Genomic DNA, 18,204 nt, shown 5'->3' with positions numbered 1-18,204 from the left:
AATGTATTAGGGAGAATGTATCAGGGACAATGTATTAGGGACATTGTATCAGGGACATTGTATCAGGGCCAATGTACAACAGATGTATCAGGGACATTGTATCAGGGACATTGTATCAGGGCCAATGTACAACAAATGTATCAGGGACATTGTATCAGGGCGTATGACCTGAGTGTTGTATTGTTGTATTGTTCCAGGAAATGAGCAATCAGGGGATCAGACACCGCTCCTACTCATACTCCTCCCCCAAGATCAGCCTGCTGCCCCCCCGCTTCTCCCGCAAAACCTTAGCCACGCCTGCGACCTCTGACCTCAGCCCAGGTTAGTGTCCGTGGTACCTTTTATATACAGTTAATAACCTCCCATTGAGAAACCATTACTGAGAACTTTATTACTTTGATTGGAATACAGTTGACAGTGTTTTCTCTGAGAACATGATTATATTGATAGTCCTTGTTCATCTTTGTATTTTTGGTTCTGTCCTTCCATGGCTGTGTTTACACAGGCAGCCCAATTCTGATCTTTTGCCCAATTATGGTCAAAAGATCAGAATTGGACTGCTTGTGTAAACGCAGCTTATATGACCTGGATTGACCTTATTTGAGCTAGTCTGTCTGTTTTCACTTGTTTGGTTTGTCATGGGAGTTTGAGTAGTACAGTAAGCAGTAGGCCCCTCCCTACCTTCAGGCTATGCTCAAACCCTACACCCCAACCTGAGCACTCCATTCCTCAGACCTCTGGTCTCTTGGCCCTCCCACCCCTACGGGTGGGCAGCTCCCACTCAGCCCAGTCCAAACTCTTCTCTGTCCTGGCACCCCAATGGTGGTACCAGCTTTTCCCACATAGCTATCTTAAGATGAATGCACTAACTGTAAGTGGCTCTGGATAAGAGCGTCTGCTGAATGACTAAAATGTCAAATGTAATGTGCTCTACGTAGCTGAGTTAACCTGCTCTCTGTGTTGTCACTAACTAACTGAAGCAACTTCAGTAGATAGTCAGCTACTGTTGGTAACTAACATGTAACCAATGTGACTATACCATAGTGTAGGTACATTTACTGTATAGTCACATCCAAAGCCGTATATACTGTATCTATCTATGTATGGCTCTGATTACATCCACGTCCTCCCTCTGTTCCTCTGAGTGGTCTAGCGAGTGCTATGTCCACTCTGCCCTGTAGATAACCTAGTGAGTGCTATGTCCACTCTGCCCTGTAGATAACCTAGTGAGTGCTATGTCCACTCTGCCCTGTAGATAACCTAGTGAGTGCTATGTCCACTCTGCCCTGTAGATAACCTAGTGAGTGCTATGTCCACTCTGCCCTGAAGATAACCTAGTGAGTGCTATGTCCACTCTGCCCTGTAGATAACCTAGTGAGTGCTATGTCCACTCTGCCCTGAAGATAACCTAGTGTGTGCTATGTCCACTTTGCCCTGTAGATGGTCTAGTGAGTGCTATGTCCACTTTGCCCTGTAGATGGTGTGAGCTTCAGGCCATCTCTCTGTCTAAATCTCTGTCTGTGCTCCACCCTGCTAGTAAGTCATGGCCAAAAGTTTTGAGAATGACTCAAATTTTAATTTTCACAAAGTCTGCTTCCTCAGTTTGTATGATGGCAATTTGCATATACTCCAGAATGTTATGAAGAGTGATCAGATGAATTGCAATGAATTGCAAGGTCCCTCTTTGCCATGCAAATGAACTGAATCCCCCAAGAACATTTCCGCTGCATTTCAGCCCTACCACAAAAGGACCAGCTGACATCATGCCAGTGATTCTCTCATTAACACAGGTGTGAGTGTTGACAAGGACAAGGCTGGAGATCACTCTGTCATGCTGATTGAGTTCGAATAACAGACTGGAAGCTTCAAAAGGAGGGTGGTGCTTGGAATCATTGTTCTTTCTCTGTCAACCATGGTTACCTGCAAGGAAACACATGCCGTCATCATTGCTTTGCACAAAAAGGGCTTCACAGGCAAGGATATTGCTGCCAGTAAGATTGCACCTAAATCAACCATTTATCGGGTCATCAAGAACTTCAAGGAGAGCGGTTCAGTTGTTGTGAAGAAGGCATCAGGGCGCCCAAGAAAGTCCAGCAAGCGCCAGGACCACCTCTTAAAGTTGATTCAGCTGCGGGATCAGGGCACCACCAGTACAGAGCTTGCTCAGAAATGGCAGCAGGCAGGTGTGATTACATCTGCACGCACAGTGAGGCAAAGACTTTTGGAGGATGGCCTGGTGTCAAGAAGGGCAGCAAAGAAGCCACTTTTCTCCAGGAAAAACATCAGGGACAGACTGATATTCTGCAAAAGGTACAGGGATTGGACTGCTGAGGACTTGGGTAAAGTCATTTTCTCTGATGAATCCCCTTTCCGATTGTTTGGGGCATCCGGAAAAAAGCTTGTCCGGAGAAGACAAGGTAAGCGCTACCATCAGTCCTGTGTCAGGCCAACAGTAAAGCATCCTGAGACCATTCATGTGCGGGGTTGCTTCTCAGCCAAGGGAGTGGGCTCACTCACAATTTTGCCTAAGAACACAGCCATGAATAAAGAATGGTACCAACACATCCTCCGAGAGCAACTTCTCCTAACCATTCAGGAACAGTTTGGTGACGAACAATGCCTTTTCCAGCATGATGGAGCACCTTGCCATAAGGCAAAAGTGATAACTAAGTGGCTCGGGGAACAAACATCGATATTTTGGGTTCATGGCCAGGAAACTCCCCAGACCTTAATCCCATTGAGTACTTGTGGGTCAATCCTCAAGAGGCGGGTAACAAACAAAACCCCACAAATTCTGACAAACTCCAAGTGTTGATTATGCAAGAATGGGCTGCCATCAGTCAGGATGTGGCCCAGAAGTTAATTGACAGCATGCCAGGGCGGATTGCAGAGGTCTTGAAAAAGAAGGGTCAACACTGCAAATATTGACTCTTTGCATCAACTTCATGTAATTGTCAATAAAAGCCTTTGACACTTATGAAATGCTTGTAATTATACTTCAGTATTCCATAGTAACATTTGACAAAAATATCTAAAGACACTGAAGCAGCAAACTTTGTGGAAATTAATATTTGTGTCATTCTCAAAACTTTTGTTCACAACTGTATAGCTTGCCTTAGAGCCTCTAGCTTCCAAAACTCACACTGTGCTAACACCAGGCCTGGCAGGCATGTGGCTACTGTGTGTGTCCAACGTGCAGGTACATGTGTATGTAAGTGTGCTTGTATGTCAAAAATCTAATAAAATTGTATTTGTCACATGCTAACATGTGGGAGCTATATACAGGGAGTAGAAATGACAGGGAGTAGAAATGAACATGGCTATAAACAGGGAGTAGAAATGAACATGGCTATATACAGGGAGTAGAAATTAACATGGCTATATACAGGGAGTAGAAATTAACATGGCTATATACAGGGAGCAGAAATTAACATGGCTATATACAGGGAGTAGAAATGAACATGGCTATATACAGGGAGTAGAAATGAACATGGCTATATACAGGGAGTAGAAATGAACATGGCTATATACAGGGAGTAGAAATGAACATGGCTATATACAGGGAGTAGAAATGAACATGGCTATATACAGGGAGTAGAAATGAACATGGCTATATACAGGGAGTAGAAAATGAACATGGCTATATACAGGGAGTAGAAATGAACATGGCTATATACAGGGAGTAGAAATGAACATGGCTATATACAGGGAGTAGAAATGAACATGGCTATATACAGGGAGTAGAAATGAACATGGCTATATACAGGGAGTAGAAAGCCAGTATGAGGGTTTGTGCTCAAGCTAGAATGAAAGACGGACTGTGCGTGGAGAGAAAATATCAATAGAGTTCAAAAAGTACTCGCACTCAAAACCATGAAGGGGAATAACCCATGCAGGGAGAACCAGCAGTCGATTTGCAGGGGTACCAGGTCATTTTTTACATTTATTTTACCTTCATTTAACTAGGCAAGTCAGTTAAAAACAAATTCTCATTTACGGCCTACAAACAGTGGGTTAACTGCCTTGTTCAGGGGCAGAACGACAGATTTGTACCTTGTCAGCTCAGGGATTTGATCTTGCAACCTTTCGGTTACTAGTCCAACGCTCTAACCACTAGGCTACGCTGCCGCCAATTGATCTAGCAGGATAGATAATAGACAGTAGCAGCAGTCGATGTGCAGGGGTACCAGGTAATTGATCTAGCAGGATAGATAATAGACAGTAGCAGCAGTCGATGTGCAGGGGTACCAGGTAATTGATCTAGCAGGATAGATAATAGACAGTAGCAGCAGTCGATGTGCAGGGGTACCAGGTAATTGATCTAGCAGGATAGATAATAGACAGTAGCAGCAGTCGATGTGCAGGGGTACCAGGTAATTGATCTAGCAGGATAGATAATAGACAGTAGCAGCAGTCGATGTGCAGGGGTACCAGGTAATTGATCTAGCAGGATAGATAATAGACAGTAGCAGCAGTCGATGTGCAGGGGTACCAGGTAATTGATCTAGCAGGATAGATAATAGACAATAGCATATGTGGTGAGTGTGAAAGTGTCATATATAAGTCATACGTATCATATGTCATATGTCAGTGTATATGTGAGGGTGTGGGCTTGGGTAAGTGCATTGTCTGGTTTGGCTACCCTGCCCAATCACAGTGCAACCTCAGCATTGCAGCATTCCATGATGACATCATCGAAGACACCCTGGGCTGAGGGGGGGATCTGCACATCTATATCTGATCTGACTTGATTGTGTTGATTGGTTTTCATAGATAATGTTGCTCACGCTGTTTACTTTCACACAGAGGGTTCATGTTTCAGCTGTCTTGTCCTCCACAGAACAGAGAACATTCAGTCTATCAGAGCAGCCTCTCGAAAAAAGGTATGTATCCATTGACCTAACGTGTCTGTCTAAAGTGTGTTTGACATTCTTACAGTTTCATACAGTTTCCCCCTAATTCCCAGGCTCTCCAGCCCTCACAATGACTTCTTGGTTGGTTGCTGGGCGACCAAGGGCTCTCTCTCTGTTGTGGAGTTCCTGGTTCTCTTTATATCAAGACCGTGTTTTGTTTGTTTAACTCCAGGCTTGTCTGTTACCATGCCAAGGCTTGCAGCATTGTTTTAACCCTGTTTCACAGGTGGTGAGGTGACGCATATATATTCCAAAAGCTTTAAGCCACCCTTTATCAGTAACCAAAGTGTTGTTGTAGACTAAACTGTAAGCCCATTGTGCTCAGAAAATGTTTATTTGTCAATGAACATTTTGTCCAGAGCAATTTTAAAATACAGGGCCTGTCCTCAGATGAAGTCAGGCTAATGCTCTGTAACTTTGTGACACAATGAGTGTAAAAAGATTTACTGTATAGTATCCTTTCAATGAATAGCTCCAACACAAGAGAGACAGACTAGGAAAAGGGAACCTCTTTACTTCCTGTTCACTATGTCCTTCATTGGGATGAGATGCTTCCAGGAACCATGCCAACTGCCTTTGTCCTCTTCCTCCATTCATCTGTTGAAATGTCCTGAACACATAGTCAGTCAAAGCTCTATAGCTCCCTCTAGAGTATGTCAGTGTGTACCAGACCTGTGTGTGTGTTAGTGTATGTCAGAGCTGTGTGTGTGTGAGTGTGCGTGTGTTTGTGCGTGTGAGTGTGTGTGTGTTTATGTACTGTATGTATCAGAGCTGTGTGTGTAATGTGTGTGTGTAATGTGTCCCTAGGGAGTTAAGGTTTCGTAAGCGTGCCCAGTCTGCAGACGACGAGGGCAGCGTTGAACTGGCAGAGTCCCTTCAACACCTCACCCTCTCAGAGTTCCTCAAAGAGTACGTGGGCATCGCCCCCTTCTGGGCTGGCAGCCCTGGCCCTTCCTTTCCACTGGGCAGAGAGCCCAATAGCCTCTAACCCTATAGTAACTCCCCTGATCTGGATGCTGGCCCTCTAGACATTAACCCTATAGTAACTACCCTGATCTGGATGCTGGCCCTCTAGACATTAACCCTATAGTAACTTCCCTGATCTGGATGCTGGCCCTCTAGATATTAACCCTACAGTAACTTCCCTGATCTGGATGCTGGCCCTCTAGACATTAACCTTATAGTAACTTCCCTGATCTGGATGCTGGCCCTCTAGATATTAACCCTACAGTAACTTCCCTGATCTGGATGCTGGCCCTCTAGACATTAACCCTATAGTAACTTCCCTGATCTGGATGCTGGCCCTCTAGATATTAACCCTACAGTAACTTCCCTGATCTGGATGCTGGCCCTCTAGACATTAACCTTATAGTAACTTCCCTGATCTGGATGCTGGCCCTCTAGATATTAACCCTACAGTAACTTCCCTGATCTGGATGCTGGCCCTCTAGACATTAACCCTATAGTAACTTCCCTGATCTGGATGCTGGCCCTCTAGACATTAACCCTATAGTAACTTCCCTGATCTGGATGCTGGCCCTCTAGACATTAACCCTACAGTAACTTCCCTGATCTGGATGCTGGCCCTCTAGACATTAACCCTATAGTAACTTCCCTGATCTGGATGCTGGCCCTCTAGACATTAACCCTATAGTAACTTCCCTGATCTGGATGCTGGCCCTCTAGATATTAACCCTACAGTAACTTCCCTGATCTGGATGCTGGCCCTCTAGATATTAACCCTACAGTAACTTCCCTGATCTGGATGCTGGCCCTCTAGACATTAACCCTATAGTAACTTCCCTGATCTGGATGCTGGCCCTCTAGATATTAACCCTATAGTAACTTCCCTGATCTTGATCCTGGCCCTCTAGACATTAACTCTACAGTAACTTCCCTGATCTGGAAGCTAGCCCTCTAGCCTCCTAGCTCCAGCCTCAGTGTAACCTCTTCATGCCAACCCTTTTAACCCTAGAGGTCCCCTGTGTGCATCCTGACATCTAACCTCTACATTTGTGCCCACAATGCACTCTGCCTAGCATGGCATCACCAATAACGTTCAGAGATTACACTTGTATGTTGTTGATGTAAATGAATTAACCATGATTGATTAGCGCACGTGTGCTGCACGTGTCTCTAACTACTACTGTGTAACCCATTCTTAACTCACATTGATCTTTCATTGAACTTTGACCTCTCAGGTATACGTGGCCTATCCTCCCATTATCTGGAATCACACAGAAGATTCTATTGGACCTGACTTGTTTTTGTATTGATTCTGTTGTAAACATCTATGGCTTTGTGTTGCATGTGTTCTTGCTGTATACTTGATCCAGCCTGGTATGACAGTCACTGACCGATTGACCTACTAACCAAATACCATGTTTACTGGTATTATTAGTATTACTAGTATTATTAGTATTATTATTAGTACTATTATTAGTAGTACTATTATTATTAGTATTATCATTATTATTAGTATTATCAAAATTATTTGTATTGCTAGTATTAGTAGCATTACTAGTATGCTTTCATAAGTTGTGTGCTGTGTTTTCTACCATTTTGTTTCCTTGTTGATGAAAAGGATGACAGTCACGGTACTACTATTAGTAAGGACTATATGTAATATTTCATTTGCTGTTGGTCAGCAAAGATCACCAGGCAGAAAGAAAAATAGATCAGCAAACAGGACTCTAGTTTATACAGTTTATACAACCCAACATTTGTCACGTTTGATGAGGATTTGACTTTTCTAAACCTACAAGTCTGTGACGCTAACCCAATTGTTTCTGAACAGAATTGAAGAGGAGGAGTGGGACAAGTACAACATCCCCTCCAAGGTGGAGTCAGAGAAATACAAAGTGATTCGTACCTTCAGCTTCCTCAAGAGCAGGATGTCCACCACTCGCAACAAGAACAAGGTGAGACACTATATACAGTGCCTTGCAAAAGTATCCTATTTTGTTGCATTACAACCTGTAATTTAAATGGATTTTTATTTGGATTTCATGTTATGGACATACACAAAATAGTCCAAATTGGGGAAGTGAAATGGAAAAAATAACTTGTTTCAAAAAATTAAACAACAAAAAAAAGGAAAAGTGGTGCATGCATATGTATTCACCCCCTTTGCTATGAAGCCCCTAAATAAGATCTGATGCAACCAATTACCTTCAGAAGTCACATAATTAGTTAAATAAAGTCCACCTGTGTTCAATCTAAGTGTCACATGATCTGTCACATGATCTCAGTACATATACACCTGTTCTGAAAGGCCTCATAGTCTGCAACACCACTAAGCAAGGGGCACCACCAAGCAAGTGGCACCATGAAGACTAAGGAGCTCTCCAAACAGGTCAGGGACAAAGTTGTGAATAAGTACAGATCAGGGTTGGGTTATAAAAAAATATCCAAACTTTGAACATCCCACAGAGCACCATTAAAGCCATTATTAAAAATGGAAAGAATATGGCACCACAACAAACCTGCCAAGAGATGGCCACCCACCAAAACCCACCCTCCATGAATGCAAGGAGGTCATTCATCAGAGAGGCAACAAAGAGACCAAAGACAACCCTGAAGGAGCTGCAAAGCTCCACAGCGGAGATTGGAGTATCTGTCCATAGGACCACTTTAAGCCGTACACTCCACAGAGCTGGGCTTTATGGAAGAGTGGCAAAAAAGCCATTGCTTAAAGAATAAAATAAGCAAACACGTTTGGTGTTCGCCAAAAAATGCATGTGGGAGACTCCCCAAACATATGGAAGAAGTTACTATGGTCAGATGAGACTAAAAATGAGCTTCTTGGCCATCAAGGAAAATGCTATGTCTGGCGCAAACCCAACACCTCTCATCACCCCGAGAACACTATCCCCACAGTGAAGCATGGTGGTGGCAGCATCATGCAGTGGGGATGGCCCTAAATACAGGGAAATTCTTGAGGGAAACCTGTTTCAGTCTTCCAGAGATTTGAGACAGGGATGGAGGTTCACCTTCCAGCAGGACAATGACCCTAAGCATACTGCTTAAGCAACACTCGAGTGGTTTAAGGGGAAACATTTAAATGTCTTGGAATGGCCTAGTCAAAGCCCAGACCTCAATCCAATTGAGAATCTGTGGTATGACTTAAAGATTGCTGTACACCAGCGGAACCCATCCAACTTGAAGGAGCTGGAGCAGTTTTGCCTTGAAGAATTGGCAAAAATCCCAGTGGCTAGATGTGCCAAGCTTATAGAGACATACCCCAAGAGTCTTGCAGCTGTAATTTCTGCAAAAGGTGGCTCTACAAAGTATTGACTTTGGGGGGGTGAATAGTTATGCACGCTCAAGTTTTCAGTTTTTTTGTCTTATTTATTGTTTGTTTCACAAAAATCCATTTTAATTACAGGTTGTAAGGCAACAAAATAGGAAAAATGTTAAGGTTTACTTTCGCAAGCCACTGTAGGCCTGTCAGATAATGTAATTACAGACAGAGTGTACACACTGACTGAGTCACATGTAATCTATACCTCAGTCTAGACCTAATATAATCTATACCTCAGTCTAGACCTAATATAATCTACACCTCAGTCTAGACCTAATATAATCTACACCTCAGTCTAGACCTAATTTAGTCTACAGCTGTGAGGACTGCGTGACACACCCAGAAAGTGCCGTAAAACTGATGCCATTGAGTGTCAGTTATCATGCTGCTATTATCACTTAATTTTCTGATACAAAAGCCCATTATCATGAGAATTTTCATCCTTGAAAAGTGCTATATAAATAGCATGTATTATTATTATATTATTATTGTTATCTTCCCAACTGTTCTCCTTAGTATTCACCTCAGGGTCTGTTCTTCAAATGATGACAAAGAGCAGGAAATGTTTGGGGAAATAACATTGACCCAAAACACCATTAAAACACTGTAGGTTCTTTCCTTTCAATCATCAACCCTTTGTTGGTGATCAGCATGTGGAAACACCCCCCCCCCCCATTTCCGTCACAGTGGACTTTAAAATGGGCGGAAATAAGGCTTGGATCATTCACATGTAACTGATTCAATTGGAGTCAGTGTACGTGTGGTTACTTATAGGCTAGCCAGACCACAGTATCAGTAACCTGACTGATAGTGCTTAAGGCAGTCAGTGTTTTCTATGCTTTGACGGATTGTTTCTGAAAGGGTTTGGATGTAGTTACAGTATAAGGGTGTGTGTTAACTAGCCTATCCATGCCTCTGATGTTCACCCCTGGGAATCTACCCTGGTTCTCCAAGGGAAAGGGGAAGGAGAAGGAGAGAGAGAAGGGGAAGGAGAAGGAGAGAGAGAAGGAAGGGAAAGACAAGGACAAACAGCAGAATGGACATCGTTTCTCCACGGGTTCCTGTGCTGGTTCCACCGTCTGTCTGGTCTGTGACAAACCTGCTACTGGCAAGGACCTTCTGCACTGCTCCTGTAAGTAATCAGCAGTCACCGTTTACTCATTAGTCATGTATCAGTCAAATCAATCAATGTGTCCCGCAATGCTATAAACATACAAGATATCTCAGTGATCTGCAACTCTGTCACAGAGAATAAAAAACATCAGATATATTTATTGGAAATGTAGCAAGACATATCTCAAGATAAATAAAGTGTATATGTATTCATAGGCTTTCTTTGCATTCAACATAGAGACCAAATAGTTTATGATTGCAAAGATCCACATTTTAGGGGAAGATATCAGAATTCCAATTCATTCATTCATGTAGTTATTCTATTTCCATCCTGGTGGTTGATATCTCTATATATGGAAATATCCCTCTCTCCCTCAGGTTGTACAGTCATGGTCCATAAGGGTTGTAAGGACTCTGCTCCCCCATGTCTAAAGGTGAGTTCCAGCCTGTGTGGGTGTGTATGTGTGTGTGTGAAACTCTTCCCCACAACCACACACATAAACATTGGGGTGTGTTAATGGTAAACTAGTCCAGTGACACATCTACTCATCTCTCTTCGTTGAACGAAGAGATCTAGTTGGAATGTTTAATTCCCGGTTGTCCTAATAGACTCCTTTTTGTTTTAAAACTACAGAAACTTCAGGATAAGTATGCAGTTACTATGGTGAAGAACCGAACAGCATCCCTCCCACAGAGTGAGTTTTACATCACACAGTCCAAAGGTCATTGATGTCATGGCTTGTTGTTGTCATCCCAGGAAGCAGTCAGAGGAAGGAATCCTGAAACAATAACATTCCTCTCTCTTCTCCTCTCCTCTCTTCTCCTCTCTCTCCTCTACTTCCTCTCTCTACTTTCCTCTACACTCCTCTACTTTCCCCTACTTTCCTCTCCTCTCCTCTCCTCTCCTCTCCTCTCCTCTCCTCTCCTCTCCTCTCCTCTCCTCTCCTCTCCTCTCCTCTCCTCTCCTCTCCTCTCCTCTCCTCTCCTCTCCTCTCCTCTCCTCTCCTCTCCTCTCCTCTCCTCTCCTCTCCTCTCCTCTCCACCCCTCCCTCATCCAGACTTCACAGTGCGAGACAGTCCCTCTCCATGTCCGATCTCCACCTCAGCCTCTCTACCTATGATGAGCCAGAGGGACAAGAGGGAAACAGCCTCCCTCCCCAACCCCCTCTCCAAGAGTGTCCCTTCTGCCACAGACAGGTCAGCTCAGCATCTCTCTCTCTCGATCTATCTCTCTCTCTCAAATCAATTCAAAAGGCTTTATACACATACATTCCCAAAGCAAACATATAGACACATATCAAATAATTGATGACGCAGATAGATAATAATAGGAAAAATAATAATACTCAATTAGTAATAACAATTAACAGGACCATACAGTAAGAAATGAATGAGGACAATAATGAATGCAATGTTATTATTCTGGTTTGTCATTCCACCGGCATTCCACCGGGTGTGTGGGAAACATGGGAAACAAGCAAGTGAAATATTTTTAACAGTAAATATTGCATTTAAAAAGGTTTCAAAAAGATAAAGACATTTCAAGTGTTACTTTATCAGCTATGTACAGTGTTTTAGCAATGTGCAAATAGTTGTAGTATGAATAGTAGGGGATCAATATTGTTGTTATTTACGGTGTTGTTTGTGCTGCTGTGATTGCAACCTGCAGTATTTCGCCTAACAGATATGGGAGTTTATCAATGTTTGATTTGTGGGTCTGTGTGATCTGTGGGAAATATGTATCCAGGGCCTAAAATGAACACCTGCCAAATGCGGGTAGATTTTGGCACTGCCGTGTAAGATGTCTATTTCACCAGCCATGTTGGCGGGTGGTCAGGGCTCCACAGTGCGAACATTTCACTCACAATTTTGTGAATACAAATAGTTAAGTATGATCACATTTATAGTAAAATAAATACTGCAGCAACTGTTTTCAAAGTATTTCTGCTGTTTTGTTTCATAGCTGGTAAATTAAAGAGTCAAAGAACTATGAATCCTATATAGCCTATTTCACCTCGCACTGCAACACTGCCTGGCTGGGGGCTGTGCGTACGTGAAGAGCTGTGAAATATTCATTTTTAGAAGCGCTGTGCACAGGCATAAAAGTTGGACTAATTTACTTGAAAGGAAAGTGAGACTTTGTTCTTGTGTTTCTTGGATATTTACATTGTTTTGCTCACAAGCTAGTTTGTTTTTCAATGTTTGAGTTTCAACTGTTAGGGAAGAGAAAACAATGATGCTACTAGTCAGACTCAATCTCACAGGCACAAATGTGACTAGTCATGCTACCATGGTAACCTCCTGCCCTTAAAGGGGTAGGTGAACATTTTTGTCTCATCTGTGATACACTACATTACCAAAAGTATGTGGACACGCGCTCGTCGAACATCTCATTCCAAAATCATGGGCATTAATATGGAGTTGGTCCCCCCATTTCTGCTATAACAGCCTCCAGTCTTCTGGGAAGGCTTTCCACTAGATGTTGGAACATTGCTGCAGGGACTAGTAAGCATTAGTGTGGTCGGGCACTGATGTTGGGCGATTAGGCCTGGCTTGCCGTCGGTGTTCCAATTCATCCCAAAGTTGTTCGATGGGGTTGAGGTCAGGGCTCTGTGCAGGCCAGTCAAGCACTTCCACACCGATCTTGATAAACCATTTCTGTATGGACCTGGCTTTGTGCACGGGGGCATTGTCATGCTGAAACAGGAAAGGGCCTTCCCCAAACTGTTGTCACAAAGGTAGGTAGCGTTCTCCCGGAATCCGCCAAACCCAGATTCGTCCGTCGGACTGCCAGATGATGAAGTGTGATTCATCACTCCAGAGAATGCGCTTCCACTGCTCCAGAGTCCAATGGCAGTGAGCTTCACACCACTCCAGCCAACGCTTGGCATTGCGCATGGTGATCGTAGGCTTGTGTGCGGCTGCTTGGCCATGGAAACCCATTTCATGAAGCTCCCAATGAACAGTTATTGTGCTGACGTTGCTTCCAGAGGCAGTTTGGAACTTGGTAGTGAGTGTTCAAACCAAGGACAGACAATTTTTGCGCACTTCAGCACTCGGCCGTCCAGTTCTGTGAGCTTGTGTGGCCTACCACTTCTCGGCTGAGCCGTTGTTGCTCCTAGACGTTTCCACTTCACAATAACAGCACTTACAGTTGACCGGGGCAGCTCTAGCAGGGAAGAAATTTGGCAAACTGACTTGTTGGAGAGGTGGCATCCTATGACGGTGCCACATTGAAAGTCACTGAGCTCTTCAGTAAGACCATTCTACTGCCAATGTTTCCCTATGGAGATTGCATGGCTGTGTGCTCGATTTTATACACCTATCAGAAACAGGTGTGGCTGAAATAGCCGAATCCACTAATTTGAAGGGGTGTCCATATCCCCCTTAACATTTTTCCTATTTTGTTGCCTTACAACCTGGAATTAAAATTATTTTTGGATAGAGATTTTGTATCATTTGATTTACATAACATGCCTACGACTTTGAAGATGCAAAATATTTTTGGGGTAAAACAAAGAAGAAATAAGACAAAACAGAACTTGAGCGTGCATAACTATTCACCCCCCCAAATGCAATACTTTGTAGAGCCACCTTTTGCAGCAATTACAGCTGCAAGTCTCTTGGGGTATGTCTCTATAAGCTTGGCACATCTAGCCACTGGGATTTTTGCCCATTCTTCAAGGCAAAACTGCTCTAGCTCCTTCAAGTTGGATGGGTTCCGCTGGTGTACAGCAATCTTTAAGTCATACCACAGATTCTCAATTGGATTGAGGTCTGGGCTTTGACTAGGCCATTCCAAGACATTTAAATCTTTCCCCTTAAACCACTCAAGGTGAACCTCCGTCCCAGTCTCAAATCTCTGGAAGACTGAAACAGGTTTCCCTCAAGAATTTCCCTGTATTTAGGGCCATCCATCATTCCTTCAATTCTGACCAGTTTCCCAGTTCCTGCCGATGAAAAACATCCCCACATCATGATGCTGCCACCATCATGCTTCACTGTGGGGATGGTGTTCTCGGGGTGATGAGAGGTGTTGGGTTAGCGCCAGACATAGCGTTTTCCTTGATGACCAAAAAGCTCAATTTTAATCTCATCTGACCAGAGTACCCCTTCTTCCATGTGTTTGGGGAGTCTCCCACATGCCTTTTGGTGAACGCCAAACTTGTTTGCTTATTTTCTTCTTTAAGCAATGGCTTTTTTGCCACTCTTCCGTAAAGCCCAGCTCTGTGGAGTGTACAGCTAAAGTAGTCCTATGGACAGATACTCCAATCTCTGCTGTGGAGCTTTGCAGCTCCTTCAGGGTTATCTTTGGTCTCTTCTTGCCTCTCTGATTAATGCCCTCCTTGCCTGGTCTGTGAGTTTTGGTGGGCGGCCCTCTCTTGTCAGATTTGTTGTGGTGCCATATTCTTTCGGTTTTTTAATAATGGATTTAATGGTACTCCGTGGGATGTTCAAAGTTTCTGATGTTTTTTTATAACCCAACCCTGATCTGTACTTCTCCACAATTTTGTCCCTGGCCTGTTTGGAGAGCTCTTTGGTCTTCATGGTGCCGCTTGCTTGGTGGTGCCCCTTGTTCAGTGGTGTTGCAGACTCTGGGGCCTTTCAGGACAGGTGTATATATACTGAGATCATGTGACAGATCATGTTATTTAACTAATTATGTGACTTCTGAAGGTAATTGGTTGCACCAGATCTTGTTTAGGCGCTTCATAACAAAGGGTGAATACATATGCACACACCCCTTTTCTGTTATTCTTATTTATTTTTTTTAAGAAGTAATTTTCTTCACTTGACCAATTTGGACTATATGGTGTATGTCAATTACATGAAATCCAAATACAAATCCTTTTAAATTACAGGTTGTAATGCAACAAAATAGGAAAAACGCCAAGGGGGATGAATACTTTTGCAAGGCACTGTATAGTGTATTTTGGTTAAAAGACTAAACAATAACCACATTAGTTACTTTTTACTAGTAATACATTTCTTTTTTAGATACATCACAAAGCATGTTCATCTGTTTTTCTGTGTTTTGTTTGTGTAATTTTAGCGGCAAAAAAATATTTTGTCTGGGAAAGAATCTGAGTGTCTGGTAGATTTTTTTTGATCTACCGGCCACAATGGCAGGTGGACCAAAACGCTAATTTTATGCCCTGATGTATCTCTAATGTGGTTATACATTTGACAGGAGGTTAGGAAGTGCAGCTCAGATTCCACCTCATTTGGTGGGCAGTGGGCACATACAGTGCCTTTGGAAAGTATTCTTTAATAGCTGATTCTAAGATTTGTAGTTCATCTTGTATATGTTTTTGTCTATTTGTTCTTTGTTATTGAGCCGAAAATATTTGAGAAGTGGTTTTTCCATACATCTCTTTTTAGAATAGGTAGCGCTTCGTGTTGTTGTTGGTTTAGTGTGTTCCAATTTTCCCAAAAGTGGTTAGATTCTATGGATTCTTCAATGATATTAAGCAGATTTCTGACATGCTGTTCCTTCTTTTTTCATATTGTGTTTCTGTATTGTTTTAGTGTTTCAACATAGTGTAGGCATAGTTTCAGGTTTTCTGTGTTTTTGGTTGGATATGTTTATCAGTTTCTTTCATGGGGTTTCGCCTTCTTCATCAAACCATTTGTCATTGTTGTTCATTTTCTTAGGTTGTCTGCTTGAAGTTTTTAGATTTGATAGGGAAGCTGAAAGGTCAAATAATATACTGTTTAGGCATTCTACTGCCAAGTTTACAACTTCACTATTACAGTGAAATGTTTTGTCCAGGAAGTTGTCTAAAAGGGATTGAATAAGTGTTTTTTGGTATGTTTCTACACTACTTTCCTCCAATCTACAGCGTTTCTTAATAGTATGTAGTTTGTTCAGCTTTGAGGCCTCATGATTATTTCTTTGTTCAAGTAGGCTGTGATTTTTCTGTGATCTGATAGGGGTGTTAGTGGGCTGACTGTGAACACTCTGAGAGACTCGGGGTTGAGGTCTGTGATAAAGCAATCTATAGTACAAACTGCCAGGGGATGAGCTGTAGGTCTACCTACTATAGGAGTCCCCCTGAAGCCTAACTACCATTGACTATGTAGAGACAAGAGTTGTGCCCCATTTTTGTTGGTTGTTTTGTCATAGTTGTGTCTAGGGGGGCATATTTGGGAGGGAATGCTGTCACCTCCAGGTTGGTGTTTGTCCCCGTGTGCCGAGAATGTCAGGTTCTCAGACTAGTACGTGTCCCTGGGCCTACATGATTGACCTCTTCGTCTAGGATGGAGAAGCCATCTTCATTAAAGTGTGGGGATTCTATTGGGGGGATATAGGTAGCACACATGAGGACATTTTTCTCTGTTGAGATAATTTCCTTATTAATTTATAGCCAGATGTAAAATGTTCCTGTTTTGACTAATTTAATAGAGTGGGGTAGGTCTGCTCTAGACCAAATTAGCATACCCCCTGAGCATACCCCCTGGGTTCCTGCTCTTTAGGCCAAAAGCAGATGATCTCAGACCTTGTCTATTCCAGGACGAGATAGTGAAAGCTTTGTGTTCCATAGTGTCCAGTGTTGTTATTTGTGTGGTTTAGGCCCGGACCATTACAGTAGGTATGAGCAGAGCATGCTGAGCATGTGATACATGCCTCTTAGGTCACAGGATGGGACTTGGGTGTGTGTAGGAGTGGGGTTTGTCCCTGTTGCGCTGCTCTCGGCCTGGGCGTACTGGATGTGTGCTTATCATTTTGAGTTTGTCATTGTGGGGGTTGGGGGCATGGTAGGGGCATGGGAGGGAAAGGGGGGGCTCAGGGCTGATCTGGGGGACCTATATGAGTTGTTGGTTTTGGTGGGTGTTAACTGGTTAGGGTGGTGGGGTGGGAGAGTCGATGTGCCTGTTGGTACTGTGGTCTGGATGTAGGTCCTCTCGGCGGGGGTCCTCTCGGTGGGGCTCTTCTAGGGGCAGGTCCGTGGGGGGTCTTGCAGGTCTGGGAGGGTGTCTCGCTTGTCTGGGCAGGGTGCCCGTTGCTCTCTCTCTTTGTCTCCTACTCTCCCTAACTATCTATTTTTCTCTCTCTGTCTATCTCTCACTCACTCTCAGTATATTACAGTAAGATTGTGATTATGATTTTTTGGGATGATACTTACTGTATGTTATTGACACATTGTCACTGTCCCAGCAGGCTTAACGAGAGTCCAGAGGCGGAGTCTGACAGCAGGTGGTGTCCTGGCCAATCAGAGGAGCTTCTGCAGACCACCGAGTCGTCCACGTCCACTGACTCCTCCGTCGGAGAAGGTACTGCAGGAGTGGGAACCCAGAAGGGACAATACAGACAGTCAATGCTGTCCATTTTGTGTCAAACCATTTTCCATTGGAAATGCAGAGGAATGATGAACAGGTGTTAGAAAGAGACCTATGATTCATGTCTTTCTTACAGTTTGTCCTTTCTCTCCCCATGTAGACTGTGTGGACGCTAGTCTCCATAGTGACCTAGATGCTGATGCTCTAGACTACGAGGCTGAGTCTTGGAGTCTGACGGTGGAGCACACGTTCTGTAAGAAGCAGGACAAACGGGTGGTCAAGAGACAGGATGTTATCTATGGTGAGAAAACACTGCTTTCATATGTAATGAAACCAGCTGTTTTGTAATACAGTTAGTGAGTTATAAATGAGTAATGAGTGCTGAAATGTTAAGGGGCATAGCACAGGAAAGTTTATGGTTTGTTGTTATGGCATGTCCAATGGATCGGTTGGTCTACAGAAACCTTTGTCATCTTGGAAAGGTGGGTAATTGGACTGTGTGTATGTGCGTATGTGCCAGCATGTTTGAGGGGATCCGTTTGAGAAAGGCGAGGTATTGCTAATATTGATCACATAATGAGCAGTTAGTTGGGA

General features: G+C 43.4%; 1 protein-coding gene across 3 annotated transcripts in view; it reads left to right on the top strand.

The window, feature by feature from the left end:
* Positions 1-18,204, top strand: part of LOC106568988 (rho guanine nucleotide exchange factor 28) — a 111,259-nt gene that overhangs the window by 60,946 nt on the left and 32,109 nt on the right. For 2 of the 3 annotated variants that reach the window (XR_014378788.1, XM_045692531.2), the window contains exons 13-21: positions 198-321; positions 4,841-4,883; positions 7,711-7,834; positions 10,171-10,348; positions 10,708-10,763; positions 10,964-11,024; positions 11,388-11,526; positions 17,489-17,604; positions 17,771-17,911. Coding sequence is in view for 2 of the 3 variants with exons in the window: in XM_045692531.2 (XP_045548487.2) it covers positions 198-321; positions 4,841-4,883; positions 7,711-7,834; positions 10,171-10,348; positions 10,708-10,763; positions 10,964-11,024; positions 11,388-11,526; positions 17,489-17,604; positions 17,771-17,911 (982 nt within the window). In the remaining variant the exon portion in view is untranslated. The remainder of the gene's footprint in view (positions 1-197; positions 322-4,840; positions 4,884-7,710; positions 7,835-10,170; positions 10,349-10,707; positions 10,764-10,963; positions 11,025-11,387; positions 11,527-17,488; positions 17,605-17,770; positions 17,912-18,204) is intronic. The other variant, XM_045692539.2, reaches the window with a different exon arrangement.

The sequence above is a fragment of the Salmo salar genome, chromosome 01 (genome assembly GCF_965601325.2).
Source record: "Salmo salar chromosome 01, fSalSal1, whole genome shotgun sequence".
Classification (NCBI taxonomy): domain Eukaryota; kingdom Metazoa; phylum Chordata; class Actinopteri; order Salmoniformes; family Salmonidae; genus Salmo; species Salmo salar.
The sequence above is the reverse complement of the archived record's forward strand: the minus strand, read 5'-3'. Positions and strand labels throughout refer to the sequence as shown.